Below are 20,514 nucleotides of genomic sequence, written 5' to 3' on the forward strand. Positions count from 1 at the left end.
CTAGATGTCTCCTAATGCCACTGAAAAGACCTTTTCCATCCACAGAGGAAAGCTGCAAGGGTTCGAGGTAGAGTGATGATGCCGAGATGTTTACCAGGATGAAATCTGAACCACGGTGCCCTGGGTTCTCAGCGAGATCGCTCATGTGCCATGTGTCCCGGGTCGTCACTCACCTCTTCCTGGGGACGTTTCAGCCTTTTTATTTATTATTATTTGGGGGCGGGGAGAATTCCTTTTAATCTAAGAAGCTTGTAGTAAAGCCTTCAAGGCTCCTGAAGGATTTGCCCAGCTCTCATCCCTACCGTGCAAACTTCCCCACAAAGCTGCCCCCTGAGCAGGGGCCGCACATTAAGCCTTCCGGGGGGCGCTGTGCGAGATGTAGAGACTTAGATTCGCAAGCCGGGTACAGTTCTCCGCAAAAGTTGTGAAAAACTGCCAGGAGAAAAGCATCAGACTTTACTACCGTGTTTCCCCCCAAAATAAGACCCGATCTTATATTAATTTTTGCTCCAAAAGATACCTTAGGGCTTATGCTCAGGGAATGTCAGCCTGAAAACTCACGCTAGGGCTCATTTTCCAGTTAGGTCTTATTTTCGGGGAACCACCGTTAGGTTAAGGCCAAGGCGGCGGGAGAACCCAGCGGGCCCCACCCACTGTCCACCTCCACAGGCACCGCCTTCCTCTTGAGCTGTGGGAAGTCACCCCACAGGCTCCAGCGCGGAGCCGGAAGTCCCGCCCCTGGAACGTAAACGGCAGCCCGTAAGGGTCATTGCAAGGCCGGCCAATCCGCCGCGTGCATTGCTTTCGCTGGGTGGTGGGTTCTACGCCTCCTGAGCCCACGCCTGCGGGCGAGGCGACCCTCCGGCGAGGCGAGGGCTGGCCTCCGCGCCCTCCTCTGCGGTGTGGGTGGCGTGGCCCCTTCCTCCGGTCGGCGCCGAAGAGAACCGCTTCTGGACGGGCGGACAGGTAAGTTTGCCGTTGGCGCGGCGGGGAGCGCGTGTGCTGCGGACTCGGGAGGTCGCCGGCTCTCGGCGAGTCGCGGGTTTCTCTCCTGCGAGACGGGTCGGACAGTAATTTGTCCTGCTCCGTAATTTCGCCCTGTGCACGTATTTGGAGAGCAGGTTAGTTCAAACAGCACCAGGTAAAGGGGCACCGCTGCCCCCCGTTTCCCGGTGAGGGCCGGAGGGGTCTGAGTCCGACTTTCTGAGACCCCCGCCTCCCGCCGTGGCTCCAATAAGAGACCGCAGGCGGTAAAAGCTCGAAGGCCAGGGCTCTCCGGGTGCCGGTGATTAGTCCCAGCTGCACCATTCGAGTCCTGAGGCTTAGCTTTCAAAGCGCGGGTTGGAGGGAACCACGGTACTTTTCCCCTTGCTTTCCCTCGAGAACTTGTTGATGTCAGATGTTATTTTGGCCGACAGCTTGAGCCCAGTAGGATGGCGGCCCCATCTATGAAAGAAAGGCAGGTGTGCTGGGGAGCCCGGGATGCATACTGGAAGTGTTTAGACGAGAACACGGAGGACCCTTCTCAGTGCAAGAAGTTAAGACACTCATTTGAATCAAGTTGTCCCCAGCAGTGGGTAAGTCACACTTGGACGTGTTTCTGTTTGCTGTTAAAATACACAGCGCTGACGGTGTGAGTGGTAGGCTGTGAAATGAAGCACTGTCTCGGGCGTGTCAAAGCAAGTGTGTGTGAGCAGCTGAGAAAATCTTGACTGGTTAGCCTGGCTTGTCTTATGTACTTATATTACGCCAACCTTTGGAAAATGTCACCTGACGCTTTAAAGATTATCGAAAACACATGAACATAGCCAAAAAATTCCAACCCACTAAATTGGTAGACTTCTCCAGGTCTTTCTAAGGGATATTTCATCTTGGGCAGGAGTTGGTAAATTCATTGGCCTAGAGCTACTATCACAAAGTATTCCCAGTTGCCTACCCAATCGTATATACCCAAATTATAACCAAAAGGAGTTTAGAAAGTAAAAATGTTCATACGGTAGATTCTGCCAGCAGCTGCCCCAGTGCCGGCCTGACAGGTGTTTCTGCGCCGTATTGCCTGTCTTTGGTTCGGGAGGGGGTTGGAAAACTGACCTAACATGATTGAGCTTAGTAAGTGATCCTGTGCGAGTGCGTGACACTCTTCAGTCCCCTTTTAGAGGGTGCACCACAGTGTTGCTCGCAGCTTCCAGAAGAGGCAGCTGCAGCTCAGCGAATCGAGGGAACTTGCTCAGTATTGGTCAGGAGGTGGCAGAACTGGAATGCTAAGTCAGGCCCAGCTGGCTGATGCGGGTCTTGAACCTGGATGTGTCTGTGCTTTTTCAGTGCATCCTCCTCCACACGATACCAGGTAGTTTGGGAACACGTCGTTTTATTAGAGGTGAAGTGGTTTTAGGGTCTTCACCCTCTCACACCTCGCATTTTCAGATGAGGAGCCTGAGGCTTGAAGGGGACCACAAGAAGGGTGTGACGAAGGTTGGGGTCATATTGGAGGGCTAAGGTGGGAATGAATGAAGTGCACCCCTTCACCTGTAAAACCACGGTAAAGCCCGTCTTGTGGGATTACTGTGAAGCTCGTGTCTAATTTGACATAAACTGAAAACGTCAATGTGGGGCTTGATGATTAGATTAGATAATGATTTAAGCAAAAACCGGTATTATCTCTCTGGTTTTCCCATTAGATTCACTGACAGTAACTCCTGGTTTAAGAAGTAGGTGGGAGATACAGCCCCTGGGACTAAACTCAAACCTGATTCCTTTCAGGCCTTGGTACCACTACTGCCTCTGCTGTCCCCTTCTCACTCTCTGCTCTGGCCCAGTGCTCACTGAGAACAGGAAAGGACTTGGGGGTCTGGGGGTCGGGGTGGGAGGGATGCAGAGCCAGCCCTTTGAGTAAGTCATGGCCAGAGTGTTAGCAGATTCCACCCTCATCCCACCCCTACATTTTCCCAGGAGAGCTTGTCACTATGAGACCTGTCTTTTGACAGCCCAGCTATAGTTTTCTTCTCAGGTTGCATGTCAGAATTGTGCGGAGATTCTTTTTTTAAATATGAATAGCTATGTCCCAGACCTCACCTCAGACCTGCTGAATTTCTAGAAATCGAACTGAAGCTTCTTTTAAAAGAGCTCTGGCTCTGCAGGTGGTTCTGGTGGATAACCATGGGTGGGAATCTCTGTCTTAGCCCCTTTGTAAGTCACACCTCGGTGCTATTTTTTATCTTCTCTCCTCTTACACCCACTGCTGTCTCTCCAACCTCGTGGCTAATAGAGCCTCCCACCCTTCTGTTCTATGCATCATAAAGGGCTTTTTCAGCCAACCCGTTGCTGCTTTATTGTCTCCTCCCCTTGTACACAGGCTGAGTGCTGTGCCGTGAGGGCCTGCCTTCTTTCCGGCCACTGCGTCCTTCCCACAGCCAACATTGGGTATGTGGCCTACGCACCTCAAATGCATCATCTCTGTCATTTATTCCTCACAGTAACTCTGTCACCCACTTCTGTGGACGAGGGCACAAGCACACAGGTGAAGTTACTAGTAAGTGCAGAGCCTGAATTTGGACTCAGCGGTCTGAGTCCAGAACTCATGCTCTTCCCTGCTGCACACATACTTCTTCCTGTGCTTGTCACGCAAGGAAAGGATCCATGAAAAGAGCTTGCACAGTCTCATGTTCTAGAATCGCAGTCATAATTCAAGTCCATTTAAATACAAAAACCCTATCTCTTTGGGTCCTTTGACAGTTCATTCCAAAGGCAGTGGATGAAGGAACAGGTGCTTTCCTGTGTCTGTTAAGTGCTACCGCTCCTTAGTCCCCTTCTGTGCCGGTCACTACCCCAGCCACTCCCGTCTACAGCCATGGCCTAAAGTACCACTGAGGAGTTGATGCCCGGTCTGCACCTCCTGGCTGGTCCTCTGTCCAACTCCAGAAGCACCTATTGAGCTTTCTAGGTGGATGTTCTCAAGGACCAACCTTGACCTCTGCATATACAAGCCTGAACTCTTCCCCCGCCAGCCTCTGCTCCTGTGCTCCCAACATTAACACAAGCCTAGGAGCCAGTGTCAGCCTTCACCGTGAGTTACTGAAGGAACGTTCTCAGGGAAGCAGAATGACACAGCAGCCCTGCGGTGGGGATGGGTCCGGTGTGTTTAAGGAACAGCAAGGAGTGAATAGCAGAAGTTAGGGCCACAGGGGTGATGGGAGGCCAGGGATAGTGGATATTACTCTGAGTGATACAGGAAGCCACTGGAGAGCTTTGAGTCGGGAGAAAGGAGACAAGTGGGGACGTGAGATGGGTGACAGTAGGGAAAGGTTGGTGGGATCAGGGTTCTAGAGGGAAAGTGAAGAGGTGGTGGTCGGAGAACAGATGCCCAGGGTCGGGATTATGGGAGGGCGGGATTTGTTGGTAACGACAAGGTCTGGGTTTTGATCCTGGGAGTCGGGGTTTGGGGGACACGATGGCTGACCAGGTCAGGGAACTGAGAGGCCAGGGGATTGGCAGGATGAACCACGTTGAAATCAGCCGAGTTGGACAGGAGTGTTGTTGGAGAAAATGCCAGCACCCTGCAGCGACAGAGGAGTCCAGCAGCGAAGGGGACTGGGGAGTACACCAGTGCCATAGTTGCCCCATGGCATTGGCCGACAACGCCACTTCCATTAAACTGTTTCCTGCGCATCGCTCTGTTCCAGTCCGTAACAGTTCTTTCCCGCCTGCGCCTCAGCCCTTTGCTGCCTTTCACCTGTGCTCTCAAGTATTACCTTGTGGAAGTCTTACCCAATAGCCATAGAATAGAAACTAACATTTTCCAGAGCTGTGTGAGGAGGGGAGGTCGGTGGTAGGGGAGAAGTGGCAATATCCTTCCAGTGCATTCTGTATGAGCCTTTGTGTTTTCATGAGCCTTAATTTTCACTCAGCCCTCTGAGGTACCGTTGTGTCTTTTCAGTGGGAACTAAGTCTCAGGAAGGTGAAATCATTTGTTCAGCTGACCAGTGAAATAGTAGAGAGGGGATTTGAAGGTAGGTCTCTGATTCCAAAGTTTGTTCCTTTACTTAGCTGAATCCACAGCCAAAGAATAAAAAGTAAAACCACCAAATAGAGAAGTATTTACAGTGAATACTTCCATCATAAAACACTAAAAATACAAATTTGTTGCATAATAAATATACCAAATAACTAAAAGTCTAGCTGTCACAAGAGCAATTAGTCAGGTAGCCCTTTGTGTGTCCCTTTTACAGCACTAAGCAGTCTCCCTCGTAGAATGGTCCTACTTAAAGTCTCCTGTTGGTTCATAACTTAGGGAGGAGCAGGGATGAGGTCTGTCATTCTGGCATAATCCACAGTCCCCCACTAATAGCAACCACACATCCAAGGTATCTGAGCCCAGGATCAGGGGCAGATAATGCCTTTTCCCTGTAAACCTTTGAAATGTCTCCCATTCCAAATGCTGACATTCACACTGCCACCCTGCGTTGCATTCAGTGGCTTAGAGGCCACTCGCATTGTGTAGAGGACACATAGCGCTTCTCAGTAAATGCTTGATTCATTAACCTTTTAGAGGAAGTGCCGCGTGTTGAGGGTCCTTGACTGTTAGTTGAACGAGGTGAAGGCTGGGGAGCAGAGCTTTACAGGCAGAGCACAGAGTGTGCAAGGCATGGACGCAGGAGGCACGTTCAGGAAACGGCTTGCCCTGTATGACTAGCGTTTCAGGGCTGCTGGTAAATTCAGAGGGCAGACCGCTGGGCAGAGATGAAGCCGTGAATGGCTTTGTCTTAGGACTTTGGATGTTGACCTTGAAGACAATAGGGATACTTTGAAAGATCTTCAAAGAAGCAAGTGATGTGATCAAATTTGGGTTTCTAAAAGATTGTGCTTGGCAGCAGTGTGACAGGTGGATTAAGGAAGGCAGAGAACGGGGTTACAGAGCTGCTGCCGTCCAGTGAGCCATGAGGGGGCCTGTGATCTGGGGAAACAGATCTGGGCGTCTGCGTGGAGACTGACAGTCATTGAAACACTAGGTTCTGGACTAGCTGGGCCTGAAATGTTATCGGGGCCTCTACATGGAACTGTCCGTTAGGCAGCTGGTGACAGGAGAGGCAAAGATCTGCTGGTTTGCCACAGAAACATCAAGGGCAGTGCCACTCCTTACCTGGTGTCCCTTATAGAGAATGGCCGTCCCAGCCCAGTCAGCCTGAGACCACCGGGGTAAATCTGTAGTCTGCCGGTCATGTTTATTAACATGCTGTAACCAGGGAGACTGCACAGAGAACTGTGGGCATCTCACCAACCAAGGGGAGGGAGTTATCAGAGGATGGGGGCAGGGTGGAGTTTGGGTAAAGGGGAGGGAAGCCAGGCTCCGGGCTCAGGGCAACGCAGTGCTGTGTGCAAATAGGTCATTAAAAGTCAACTTTGGATTGAGAAGTGGACCTAGGGTCCTGTTTTCCACAAACATAAAAGCTGAGTGTCATGTTCAGAAATCCCTAATGTGAAGTCCTGCACCTGGGTGAGAGGTGAGGCTGCCTCTGCCTCTGTGGCAGACACAGTGCCTTAGAACCTCCAGGCGGAAGGGGGCTGCATTCTTACTGATAGGTACATCTTCCAGTGCAAATTTCTGATAGTCTCTGATTCTAGAGAGCAAGGTTTCCCGGTGAAGGAAGCAGTAGTCACTCCAAAGGATCTGTTAGGAAATCCATAGCTGTCAGCTGTCCTGTGTCCTCTGGCTGCTTGCTTATCTGCCAGTCAGCCCAGCTTGAGACTGGGCAGGTTTTTACATTCTCAGCCTAAGCTCATTTTCACTTACGCAGCCACGGTGGAAATATTTAAGAATTGTATCCTCAGAAAAGCTTTTAACAAAAAGACTAGTGTTTTCTATTCTGACCAACTGTGGTATTCTGCCTTTGCCTGTGTGCAAAGCAGTCAGATACAGAGGCTGATGGTCTGTGGTTGGCCTTCGTTTCACCGCTTCAGGATGTGTGGCTTTAAGATACTTCCAATTCCCTAGTGCAAGGAGAATATAATAGACATAACACAATGAAATCTTCAATTTATTGAAGTTTTACCATCGATTTACCTTACAATTCATAAATACAATTTTTAACTATGTGTCTTGTCTCCTTAAATGTATGTTTCTGGATGAGATAAACTTGATAAAAATATGGCTGATGAATTACAAAATTTATTGAACTTACAGTTGATAAGAAAAACTTGTATGATGTTTTTAAGCATGAAGTCTTATGACCTTAAAGCTTTATGACCTCTCCGAACTTGCATGGCAAGTTTCACATGTCTAAACATATCCATTCCTTTTTTTTATTTTAATTTTTTATTTAACCTGTCCCCATCTCTGTCAGTCATCAGCTTGTTCTCTGTATCAATGGATCTGTTTGTATTTTTTTTATTCATTTGTTCTGTGTGTTTTTTTTTATTTCACATGCAAGTGAAATCATACGGTATTTGTTTTTCTCTGACTTACTCAGCATAATACCCTCTAGGTCCTTCCATGTTGTTGCAAATGGCAAGTTAATACTCTTTTATTACTGAGTAATATTCCATTGTATACATGTGCCACGTCTACTGATGGACAACTAGGTTGCTTCCATATCTTGGCTGTTGTAAATAATGCTGCAATTAACAGGGGGTGCATATCTTTTCGAATTAAGTGTTTTTGTTTTCTTTGGATAAATACTCAGAAGTGGAATTGGTGGATCATGTGGTAATTCTACTTTTAATTTTTTGTTTTCCATAGTGGCTGCACCAATTTGCAATCCCGCCAACAATGCATGAGGGTTCCCTTTTCTCCACTTCCTCGCCAATGTTTGTGAATTATTGACTTTTTGATACTAGCCATTCTAATGTATCTCATTGTGGTTTTGATTTGCATTTCCCTGCTGATTAGTGATTTTGAGCATCTTTACATGTCTGTTGGTCATCTGTATATCCTCTGGAAAAATGTTTATGCAGGTCTTCTACACATTTTTTAATTGGATTGTTTGGCTTTTCTTTTTTTTTTTTTTGGTGTTAAGTTGTAGGAGTTCCTTATATATTTTGGATATTAACCCCTTATTGGATGTATCATTGGTGAATGTCTTCTCCCATTCAGTAGGTTTTCTTTTCATTTTGTTGCTTTCTGTCGCTGTGCAAAAACTTTTTAATTTGATGTTGTCCCATTTTTTGTTTTTCTTTTGTTGCCCTTGCCTGAGGAAACATATCCAAAAAGATATTGCTAAGATTAAAGTCAAAGAATTTATTTACTGCCTGTGTTTCCTTTTGGGAGTTTTATAGTTTCAGGTCTTACATTTAAGTCTTTAATTCATTCTTTATTATTGTATATGGTGTAAGAAAGTGGTCCAATTTCATTTTTTTAAATGTCTGTCCAGTTTTCCCAGCACCACTTATTGAAGAGATTGTCTTTACTTCATTGTGTATCCTTGCCTCCTTCGTTGTAGATTAATTGACCATATAAGCAAGGATTTATTTCTGGGCTCTCTAGTCTGTTGTCTTGATCTATGTGCCTGTTTTTATGCCAGTACCATATGTTTTAATTACTGTAGCTTTGTAATATAGTTTGAAATCAGGGAGCATGATACCACCCACTTTGTTCTTTCTCAAGATTGTTTTGGCTATTCACAGTCTTTTGTGGTTCCATATAAATTTTAGGATTAGTTATTCTAGTTCTGAGAAGAATGCCATTGGTATTTTAATAGGGATTGCATTGAATGTGTATATTGTTTTATGTACTAAGGATATTTTAACTATTAATCCTTCCAATTATTTGTATCCTCTTCAACTTCTTTCTTCAATGTTTATAGTTTACAGACTGCCTTTCACCTCTTTGGTTAAATTTTAAATTTATTCCTAGGTATTTTATGCTTTTTGAGAAATTGTAAATGGAATTATTTGCTTAATGTCTCCTGATCATTCGTTACTGGTGTATATAAGTGCAGCAGAATTCTATACATTGATTTTGTATCCTGTAACTTTACTGAATTCATTTATTGGTTCTATAGTTTTTTGAATGAGTTTTTAGGGTTCAATATATATAGTTATCATGTCATCTGCAAATAAGAGAAGTTTTACTTCTTCCTTTCCAATTTGGATGCCTGTTTTGTTTCTTTTGTGACGGCTGTGACTTCCAATACATGTTGAATGAAAGTGGTGATAGTGGGCATCACTGCCTTGTTCCTGATCGTAAGGAGAACGCTTTTAGCTTCCCCATTGAGTATGATGTTAGCTGTAGGTTTGTCATATATGGCCTTTATTATGTTGAAGTTATGTTCCCTCTTTCATCACTTTTTTTTAGTTTCATCATTAAAGGATGTTGAATTTTGTCAGATGCTTTTTCTGCAGCTATTGATATATGATTTTTATCCTTCATTTTGTTAATATGTATCAAATTGATTGATGTATGTATGTTGAACCACCCATGCATCCCTGGAATAAATCCCACTTGATCCTGGTGTATGATCTTTTTAATGTATTGTTGAATCTGTTTTGCTAACATATTTTTGAGAATTTTTGCGTCTATGCTCATCAAGGATATTGGCCTGTAAATTTTTTTTTCATGTCTTTGTCTGGTTTTGCTGTCAGGGTAATGCTGACTTTATACATTGAGTTGGAAGTGTTCCTCTTTGATTTTTTGAAATAGTTTAAGAAGGATGGGTATTAATTCTTCAAGTGTTTAGTAGAATTCACTGTGAAGCCCTCTGGTCCTAGATTTTATGTTTATTGGAAGTGTTTTCATTACTGCTTCAATTTCATTGCTCTTAATTCGTCTGTTTAGATTTTCTTTTTTCATGGCTCAGTCTTGGAAGGGTACATGCTTCTAGAAACTTATCCATTTCTTCTATCCATGTATTGCTATATGATTGTTTATAGTATTCTGTACATTTCTGTGGTGTTGGTTGTACCTTCTATTTATGATTTTATTCAGGCGCTCTTTTCCTTGATGAGTTTGGCTAAAGGTTTGTAAAGAACCAGTTCTTAGTTTCATCGATCTTTTGTATTGGTTTTTAAATTTCTATTTCTGCTCTGATCTTATTTCCTTTAGTTGTAAAGATTTATTGTTTATTCGGAATTTTCCTTCTTTCTTGAGGTGGGCCTGCAAAAATAGGACCTTCCCTCTTAGAACTGCTTTTACTGCATCCCATACATTTTTGAAAAGTTTTCATTTGTCTCAGGCAGTTTTTGATTTCCTGTTTGATTTTTATTACATTTCTTGAGGAGGTTCATGACTTAAATTCTCAACGGGATCTGTACCCCAAAAAGGGTCAAGATTCACTGACCTACACTCTCTTTCAAGACTTTTATACATCAAATGCACTGATTGAAAATGGTTCTAAAATATAAATCACTTACGCCACTTACACAATGTATTAATAGGTTGAATAATTTTACACTTAATTCTGTGCTTTTGTCTACACTGCATAACTTGCCCTTATTCAACTTCAACCCTTTTCTCTCAACAGATAAAATATTTTGATAAAAGAAGAGACTACTTAAAATTCAAAGAAAAATTTGAAGCAGGACAATTCCAGCCTTCAAAAACAACTTCAAAGTCCTAGGCTGTTTTTGGACTTTTCAGAAAGGTTGAAACTATGCTTTCTGGACATTCAAAAATGTTCCATTCACTACAGACGTTGTTTTGAATCACGGCTTAACATCAGTACTTGTATATATATAAATCTTAATTAAAATGAAGAGTCCATCATTCAAACTATGAAGAACTGAAATAAAAAGGTATGAAATATGCTTATTTTTAATTTAGTAATAAATCTATTTTAAGACAAAAGAAGCCTATTATAAAAACACATGTCCTTTTTTGGGGGGATTTCAGGATGGGTAGTAGGCAAATATAATATAGATATAGGTAGATACTGAAAAAAAGTAGCTTGTTGTGTGCTAGGAGTTTTTTTAATACAGGCACAAAAAAATGATTAAAAGAACTTAAAATATACAGGGAAAATAATAAAGACCATCTACCAAAAACTTATAGCTAATATCATAATGATGAGACAATGAATGCTTTTTCCCAAAGTCAGTAACAAGGTAGGGATGTCCTCTCTTCTATTCACCATTGCACTGGACTCCTAGCTACTTCACTGAGACAAAAAAGAAATAAGCGTACAAATTAGGAAGAAATAAAACTCACTATTCATAGACGTTCACCGAAGCTATGATGATCTCTATAGAAAATCCCAAAGACTCAATAAAGAAGCTCCTGGAACTAATAAGTGGCAGGAAATAAGGTCAGTATACAAAAGAAAACCATACTCTTATATACCAGAATGAACAAATTGGAATGTAAAACACACACCATTTACAATAGTATTAAAAAACTTTTTTTCAAAGGAATACGTTGATATAAATCTAAACAATGTGTGTAGGACCTATATGCTGAAACCCACAAAACACTTGAAATTGGAGAAGATCTAATTAGAGAGAGACAGTGTGTTGATGGATTAGAAGATTCAATATATCAGTATTGTTAAGATATTGTTAAATTATCTCCATTGTGTTCTACGGGTTCAATATAACCCCAATCAAACCAAACAAACTTTTGTAGCTACTGACTATTAACAAGCTGATTCTAAAATTTGTATGGAAAAGCAAAAGATCAAAAATAGGCAAAACAATTCTGAAAAAAATAAAACTGGAGGATTCTTATTAGGTGATTTCAAGAATTATAAAACTGCAGTAATCAAGACAGTATGGTACTACTGTAACAGGACTGGCAAAAGGAGAGACACATCCCGTGTTTCCCTGAAAATAAGACCTAGCCGGACAATCAGCTCTAATGTGTCTTTTGGAGCAAAAATTAATATAAGACCTGGTATTATATGTTATATTATTTATATTACATATTTATTATAGTAATTATATATTACATTATACTATATTAATTGTATTATATTTATTATATTAATTATATTATAGACCCGGTCTTACAAGATCCGGTGGTTTTATAGTAAAATAAGACCAGGTCTTATATTAATTTTTGCTCCAAAAGATGCACTAGAGCTAACTGTCCAGCTAGGTCTTATTTTTGGGGAAACACAGTAGTTCAGTAGAACAGAGTCCAGAAATATACCTACACAAATAGTCAGCTGCAGTAAGACAGAGGTGTAGAGTCATTCAATGGAGGAAAAATAATCTTTTCAACAAATAGTGCTAGAAAAATTGGACATCCATACACAACAAAATGAACCTTGATATTTACCTGACACCTTACTTAAAAATTTGGATCATAGACCTAAATATAAAACTTCTAGAAGAAAATATGGAGAAATTCTGCATGACTTGGGGTTTGCAAATGAATTTTTAACATCAAAAGCGTAATCCATAAAAAAATAAGTTGGACCTTATCAAAATTAAAATTTTTTGCTCTGTGAAAGATACTATTAAGAGACTCAAAAGGTAAATTACAGACTGAGAGATGCCAAAAAACTGTATACACTGGACTTGTATTCATCTTATTATCAGTGTATATTATTACAATTTTAATACAGTTTTTTCCTTAAAATGTGTATAGATTTTTTTGGCACCCTCTGTATTTGCAAATCACATACCTCAAAAAGAACTTATATCCAGAATAAAGAACTCTTACAACTCTTAAGAAAAAACAAAGAAAAATCACCCAAGTTTAAAAAATGGGCAAATTATGTGAACAGTAGCTATTTTCACACATCTCTTCATAGTGTTATGAATAACTTATTTAATATGAAAAGATGTCTCATTATCAGTAGGGTAATGCCGCCTAAAAGCATAGTGCTCTATCACTACCCACCTATCAGAACGGCTCCATGCAAGTTGATAATACCACGTGCGGCTGAAGATGCAGAACAACACACTCATTCCCTGCTGCTGGGAACGCCAAATGGTTAAGCCCCCCTCAGTTTCTTATAAAGTTAAATATATGCTTAGTTCTGACCCAGCAATTCCACTTGTAGATACTTCACCAAATGAGGTAAAAACCAGAGCTGTACATGAATGTTTAGAACCACGTTGCTCATAATTGCCCCAAACGGGAAGCCAGATGCCTGCAACAGAGGACTCGCTAAATGAACTGTGCTACATTCATGCACTGGAATACCACTCAGCAATAAGAAGAACTTGAGTCACCCAGCAACACTGAAGAACTTGGCTACGAGAAAGAAGCCAAACCCAAAAGGCTACATCTGTGCTTCCATTTATACAATTCTGGAAAAGGCAAAACTAGTCCAAAAAGCACATCAGTGGTTGCCTGATGTGTTTGGGAATGTGGCAAGAGGAGCGTCCCCATATGTGCTCCATGAGTGCACACTTGTTGGAACCCACAGCACCGTACCCACACTAACGAGCGACCAATTGCATGCACATTACACAAAGTGAACCAGGATTTGGGAGGGATTCCAGAGTGTAGTGCAGCTGTGGTAAATGAGTCTGAACATATTACATATAGGACAAACTCACTGGAAGGGGCGGGAAAAACGGGGGCTGGCCTAAATAATTTTGAAAAATTATTTTTGACTGTAGACTAAAGAAAAAAAATCCATACAAATTGCTGAATTTCACAGGGGTTTGGGTTAGCAGTTGTGAAACTACAATAATAAGAACCAGGTTTATGTCAGAAAAAGCAATTAAAAATAAGAAGTGAATGCTAGAACTAACTTTGTGTTGGGTGTGAGAGTGATAGTAAGGATTCCTGTTCACACTAACTTCTGCAGACGGTGCGTTTTGTACACACAGGCTGTGGACACCGACAAGCCCCTGCTGTTTGCAGAGAGGTCTGCGGTGCCACTCCAGCTCCCAGAGTTCGGTTTCTAACACTAATCTGCAGTAAATGTCGGATTCTAGAACTGGAGCAGGGAAAACAAAAGAAGAGCCTGGAGTACTGTGTAGTGGCAGAAAGTAAGAAAGTAGTAAAATGAAAAAAGAATGGGAGTGTGTCCAAAGGACACAAGAGCCAGCCATCCACACTGACATAAACCGATGACTGAATAAGGGACAGCTCTTTCTTACAGAAGAATTCCAAGTAAAAAATGTGTAGATGAAATGAGAGAAATACAGAATATCACCATTAGAACACTATAGGAATAACTGCTACAGGCAATATCCACTGATGGATGTTAAAATCAGTGAGCACACTGTTCAGGAGAAACAGTATACGAGCATAGCCTCCAACCATCTCCCAAAATAGTATTAACTACTGTGCTAGTTTGAACAGCTGCCCCGAAATTTCTTGATACTCCTTCCTCCAAAAGATGAAGCTTATTTTACCTACCCGTGAATGTAGAATAGGCTTCTAACAACGGCCATGGAAAGGGAAAAACAGCACCTTTCCAGAGCACAAGTGGTGGAGGTGGTAAGTCATGCTGAGATGTGATGGGAAGGGCACCTCAGGACGAGTAGCCTTTAAAACCCCCATCCGTCTGAGCATGGGGACACCACAGACAAACCTGGATTATGAGACACTGAAAAGAATACCTGCCCAGTACTCTGCAAAGTGTCATGGTCATGAAAAACAAGGAAAGATGGAATCTGGAGGAGACGTGATAACTGAATGCAATGCAGTGTCCGGGATTGGCTCCTGGAACAGAAAAGATATTAGTGGGAAAGCAGGAAATCTGAATATAGAGCGATCTGTAGTCTGGTGAACAGCATTATTATCAGTGTTAATTTCTTAGTTTTAATAAATGTCTATGGCTCTGTAAGGTCCGGTTAGGCATCTAGATGAAGGCATTTGAACTATCTTTGCAACTCTTCAGCAAAACAATATTCCAATAAAACTGGAAGGAAAAACATATACAGGTAACAGACGCTAAATTTAAATATTAAAAAGGACCCAGACATAATTGAAGTTCATTTCTGGATAGTGATTAATAGTTACATTAAATAATGAAGTTATCGCAATATCAAACGAACGGAAACACTGAGAGCCTTCATGTGCCCCAGGACATGCAAGAGTAGTTCTCCTTTGGGCCCATGTTGACAGCTGTCAGAATATAAACTATTTCTCAGCACTATTTGAACCCTGAGCAAAGGTGGCATAGGGAACATTTTCCTTAAAAACTTCATATAAGTGATGTGGGCCTATTTCCTGGCTGTAAAAACAAATTAAAGCCTATGACCTAAGCATTATGACTTTATAGGGCATGTTTCCTCCCTGGGAATAAGTAGCTACAAAGCGGCAGAAGAGGCCCACTGCTCCGCAAACAATCTCTGCTTCCAAACCCCACGCCTCCTTATGACGGAAGCTGTGGTACTCCGCACCGCCTATGATGTAAGCTGTGGTACTCAGAGCCACGTAATGCTGCCTTACTCCCATTATAGTCCACGTTTCTGACAATACTAGTTTCTGGGAAAGAAATTATCTTTTTAAAATACATTGATTTCCACAATTGCTTAAAATATTGTACTAACGAAGTCGTATAATTTAGCTAAAAATGTTTTATTAAAGGGGACAAAATATAGCAGTATATGTAAGGCACATGAAAAAGTTTTGGCATTAAATTGCAAGAAAAGAAATACAAATGATTACAGTAAGTTCAGAATCTATTTCGTTTGTCCAAACCAGTTACTCGTCTCAGAAAAGGCACGGACTTGGTGGCAGGGGTCCCCCTGGCGCAGCAGCTGCTGTCTGGTATATTCCCAGATTAGCAGGGCTCCACTCACATGGACGTTAAGCGAGCGGATGATACCCTGCTGAGGGATTTCCACACAAACATCCAACTGCTGGATCAAATTTGCTGGAATTCCTTCACGTTCATTTCTAATGAAAAACGGGAGAAGAAATGTTAGTTTTCTTGTAATAAGCAACTTTTTTCTCAGATATTCTGGAAGCAACAGATTAACAAAATGAAGCAAGTGTAAATTACCAGGAAGATCAGAGTGTAACAAAGATTTGGGGGTCAATCCTGTGTTTACCTCACCCTCCCAAACAGGTAAAATAAAAGGAAAAACTAGGGGGGGCTTTCCACAAACATTACTCCTATTAAGTGAAATAATAGCAGTCTAGATAAACTAATTTCTGAAACATTTTCAAGACTTTAGACTGCGATATACTATCATCAGGAGAATTTCTTACCCCAACAAGAGTAGAGATTTCTCAGGAAAGCAGTACTGGGTGAGGTCTACACTTTTGGCAGTTTGTTCCACACCAATGATGGTGTAACCTTCTGATTTTTTCTGTTGCAGATAATCAGTCAGCTGAGGTGGTTTTACCTTAATATGAGATATAAAAGCAGAATATTAAATCAGTTATAGCCCTGCCTGGAGTAAAATCAGAGTTTAAGAAAAAAACTTTTATTAAACTAAGTTTGTTTAAAAGTCTTTTTAAAAAGAAAGGGACAGAATTATACACTATAAACAAGAACTCCCCCAACATCATAGAAATTTATAAAAATTATTCTTATATCAATAGTGAGTTGCAGCACACATTTTACTGAAAAGAATTCTACATTACTGATGATTTCTAAAAATACAACCATGTGAAAGATAAAGGAATTGGAGAACAGATGAGGGCTATATTTTACTTGAAGCATTGTTTTTAAAACTATTAAAGGCTGGGCTCCTGTAAATCACTACAAAAGGACTGACACATGGAAGTAGAGTACTACATGCAGATTTAGCGAATAAAAACTTTAATAAATTACTTTCCACCCACCTCCACTAAAGGAAGCCACTGTTCGGCCGAGACACTGAGGTGCTGGAACTGCCTGTCGTTTATACTCTGGAGACTGGTGACGACGAGCGCCGAGGCCCCGAACACCTCGCAGGTGCGGCACAGTCCTGCCCAGAACAAGCTCACGTCACTGTCTCATCCAAGGCTAAGCGCGTTACGTCCCTTACAGCCCTCTGCAGCTCCCAGAGAGGGTACAGGGAGAACAGACAGCCAGAAATGGCAGTGGACTCACTAAAAATTTCAGGATAAAAGATTTAAGCGCCTGGAATACTACTGTTTTACCTCCTAAATTGGTTGGTTTATCGATGAGCGATGCCACTACGATCAGTCTGCTCATGGACTTCCCAAGCTTGGCAGCACGATCCGGAAATACGAGCTCCAGGTCTGCGTCAGGAACGTTGTTTTTCCCTGGGGTGATCTTCTTCTGAACATCAGCCCACTCGGGTTGGTTATCTGCTTCGCCTGAGTTAGAACCTGGGAAGGAAAACAATAATCCCATATATAAACCAACCCCTCTCTCTCACACATAGTGTGTGTGTGTGTGTGTGTGTGTGTGTGTGTGTGTGTGTATGTGTGTGTCGAGTTTAAAATGAGATTCACTAAAAAATTTTAGTTGGATTCAGATACAGCTGCCATTTTCAATAGTAATTTTAAGTGTTCAGATTTAATTCTGCTAAGCAATAAACTACATTTCGTGACGATAAAAGACACACTCTTTTTACATTTTAGCATACCCAAAGTTGGGAAGCATCTTAGAATCCATAGGGTGTCATAATTTGCTAGCATTCTTAGAGGTATATAAAATAATAGTGTATCTTATAAACAACAGTGTATTAGATTAAAATTTTCTGTAGAAATATTATATTCCCGAAAGCAACAGTCTTTCCCTTCAAGCACTTTACACGTATTTGGAGGAACGTTCCTAAACTGAGGGCTATTCTCTCCCCTAGCCCGACGAGGACGCAAGGCTTCTAGCCTGCCTGACTGCAGTACAGGAGGGAGACCACCCCCAGCTCCTCCGCTGTCCTACTCCCAACTGTTGATTGAGCAGCCAGGAGCACTTAGCTTCCTGGGGATGGAAGAGGGATGCTTATAACCACACCACAGTACTAGTGAGGGACACTCCCCCAGAAAGTTAATGTCTGGGGGCGGGGGGGCAAAGAGGAAGACCCAGGCAGGCTTGAGAAGGGAAGCGATGGTCTGCAAAGCAGAGAGTGGGGGGCAGGGAAGACTGTAGGTACCGCGTGTGCACAGACGAGGGGGGGGCCCTGCAGACTGTAGGTACCGCGTGTGCACAGACGAGAGGGGGGCCCTGCAGACTGTAGGTACCTCATGTGCACAGACGAGTGGGGGGCCGTGCAGACTGTAGGTACCCCGTGAGCGTGCACAGACAAGTAGGGGGCAGGGCAGACTAGGTACCCCATGCGTGTGTACAGACGTGGACGGGATGACTGAGCAGCAGTCCGCGGGTGTAGCACAGCACACGATGGAGGGAGGTGGCTCTGACCAGATCACAAGGATTTTGTATAGGTGGTAACTCACCCTACAGGTAGGAGCCACTAAAGGGCTTTCAGAGGACGGATACTAGAACTGGTGGTGTGTTTTAGAAAAATCCCTCTTGAAAGAAATGTAGAGGGAAAGTTGGGGCTGCAAAACCATTAAGAGGCTTTTGCACTAGCCCAGGCAAACACAAAGACGGTTCAAATGAAGTCAATACAAGAGGAGATGCAGAGGGAAGCAGAATCACCAAGACTGGGCAATGGATGCATGTGGGCCAGAGAGGATACAGGAAAAGAATGACTTGTGTGTGACAGCGACACCACTAATAGGAGGTATACAGAGGGGCAAGTTTGGCTGAAAGGTAAATTCGATCCGGGTATGTTGAGTTTAAAGAGCTCATGGAGCGTCCAGTAGGCTTGGGAAAGAGGCTGGGCAGGGATAAAGAACTGAAAGTTAGTTATCTCTGGTGGTTTCCAGTTGTAGAGGTTAATACAAGTGCTCAGGGAGAGCATGTGGGTGGGATGAGATGAAAACCAGGCCATGAAAATGTGCGGAGACAGTAAGTCTCCGCACAGAAACTGTCCTGCGAAGTCCCTCTCCACCAAAAGCAAACCAAGCAAATGAAACAGAAAGCTAGCTCTTCAGCCATTCCCAACCAGCTAACGTCGTGTCTGCTCTGTTCCACAGCAGAGCTCAGACCAGCTGCCTACATGCTATCCCCTCTGTCGCCCAGCCCCTGCTCGGCCACCCCAGTCAGGCCGTCCCCACCACACTGATGAAATGGCTTGTCACTGTGTCTTGCCCCCAACCTTCACGTTTGCTGTTCTGTTTGGGGAGAGCTCTCCCCCCAGATCTTTGCTGGCCTTTCTCTCCACTTAGGTCCCTGCTCAATGTCAGTTCGTTGTTAATCTCTTCGCCCTGCTTTATTTCTTTTTTTTTGGTAGCACTTTTTACTTACTACCTGACATTATCTTACACATTTGTGTGGGGTTGTCGCCCCTGTGAGCTCCAGGAGGGCAGGGCCTTAGTCTATGTCTAGCACATAGGAGGCAATCAATAAGCCTTTGCTAAAGAAATAAATAAATTAGGGTGACATGTCTTAAAATGCATTAGTAAACCAAGAGTATGTGATAAAAAATGAGCTTTCCCAGAACTCGCCTCCAGACGTGCTGAATTAAAATCTAAGGGTGGGACCCACGAACCTGTACTTCTAACAACTTGTCCAAGGGCTTCTGGAAAACATTAAAATTTTAGAGAACTACAAATACAAGGGACAAATGGAGGAACTCATAAAGGAGAGTAACAAGAGGCAGATTGAGGAGGAAAATCAGGATAGTATCAAACTGGCAAATAAAAGTTCCACAAAAAGCAGGTACAATAAAAGTGTCTACTTAGGTTTAGTACAGAAAAAGACAAAATTTCTGATTTTCTAAAAGAAGGTTCAACGATGGTTATGGGTTACAGAGAGTCAGACCGAGAACAAATTGTGACAATGCAGAAATGTAAGCTACTACACAACTAAGAAGTTTAGTTGTGATTTTAAAAATGGGGGCAGGGGTTAATCCTTGGTTTTTTTAGGGCAGTTTCACTGTGAAGGGACGGAGGAGGAAGAGGGCAGCAGAGGGAAATGTGGGTCCTAAAGGAAGCCGGGAGAAAGACGAAGGGATGTCCAGCCAGACCGAAGAGGGACTAGAATCAAAAGCACTGCTTCATCCCTAAATGGGACAGGACATTTCATAATTGGGTCCTTTTTAAAATCTGTATTTTTACACAAATATATCGTGGAAAAGCAATGAATATAAATAATATTTCAAAGAACAGAAAAGCCACTAGCTTTCTATGATAAAACAGGTCAGGCTCTCTCTGGCCTTCTACAGCGAAGCTTTCAACTGAAAGTCAGAGTTACACCACATTTTTTCACTGTCTTCTCTAAGTGGAGGGGCAGAGCTCACCACATCAATGAAAAAATAACTCCCTGTTCTAAGTAACTTAACTCAATAAGCCTAACCAAGTCAACAGTGGAAACAAATAAAACAAACATTCCTTTTACCTATGTCCTGCTGAGCCCAGTCGCCTGGGTTTAGTTCGCGAAGCTTCGTCGGAGAAAGGTACCACTGAAGTCCTGCATCTAAAGGGATGTCAGTGAATCTGGTGAATTTATTAATGGCAATCCATTCGTCTTCAACAAGGCCTGAGAGGCGTGGGAGGATGTAAAATATGGTCTGAAAAGAAAATTGTAAAATCTAAATGTTTTCCCTTAAAAATAAATACATAACATGTTTAAAGTACAACTTATTATAACTAATGTATTCTCCCAAACTATCATATCTGATTAAATTACAGACTTTCTACCTTGTAGCAATTCTCTC

The 20,514-nt window shown here is 42.6% G+C and overlaps 2 protein-coding genes across 6 annotated transcripts in view; one reads left to right on the top strand and one right to left on the bottom strand.

Moving 5' to 3' along the window:
• Positions 1-781: 781 nt before the first annotated feature.
• On the top strand, positions 782-10,693 carry COA6 (cytochrome c oxidase assembly factor 6). Its single transcript, XM_019746990.3, has 3 exons — positions 782-966; positions 1,419-1,577; positions 10,452-10,693. Exons 2-3 carry the CDS (start codon positions 1,434-1,436, stop codon positions 10,545-10,547), a joined length of 240 nt encoding a protein of 79 aa, XP_019602549.1. The 5' UTR covers positions 782-966; positions 1,419-1,433; the 3' UTR covers positions 10,548-10,693.
• A 4,698-nt stretch (positions 10,694-15,391) lies between these two features.
• Positions 15,392-20,514, bottom strand: part of TARBP1 (tRNA guanosine 2 -O-methyltransferase TARBP1) — a 70,299-nt gene continuing 65,176 nt past the window's right edge. For 3 of the 5 annotated variants that reach the window (XM_019746984.3, XM_019746982.3, XM_019746981.3), the window contains 5 exons: positions 20,196-20,367; positions 16,928-17,119; positions 16,628-16,752; positions 16,049-16,185; positions 15,392-15,733 (listed from right to left, as the gene is read on the bottom strand). In XM_019746984.3, the coding sequence (XP_019602543.3) occupies positions 15,517-15,733; positions 16,049-16,185; positions 16,628-16,752; positions 16,928-17,119; positions 20,196-20,367 (843 nt within the window). In that variant the 3' untranslated portion in view covers positions 15,392-15,516. Of the gene's footprint in view, positions 15,734-16,048; positions 16,186-16,627; positions 16,753-16,927; positions 17,120-20,195; positions 20,368-20,514 lie in introns of those variants that run through there. The other 2 variants (XR_002138649.3, XR_012490748.2) reach the window with 2 other exon arrangements.

The sequence above is a fragment of the Rhinolophus sinicus genome, chromosome 6 (genome assembly GCF_057876585.1).
Source record: "Rhinolophus sinicus isolate RSI-liver-muscle chromosome 6, RSI-T2T, whole genome shotgun sequence".
NCBI lineage: Eukaryota > Metazoa > Chordata > Mammalia > Chiroptera > Rhinolophidae > Rhinolophus > Rhinolophus sinicus.

What these genes read in the sequence shown, in the direction of transcription:
- COA6 (XM_019746990.3), top strand. Translation starts at nt 1,434, where the DNA reads ATGGCGGCCCCATCTATGAAAGAAAGGCAGGTGTGCTGGGGAGCCCGG. An exon ending in CAAGTTGTCCCCAGCAGTGG is followed by an intron (nt 1,578 to 10,451) that starts GTAAGTCACACT and finishes TTCTCTCAACAG; the next exon opens with ATAAAATATTTTGATAAAAG.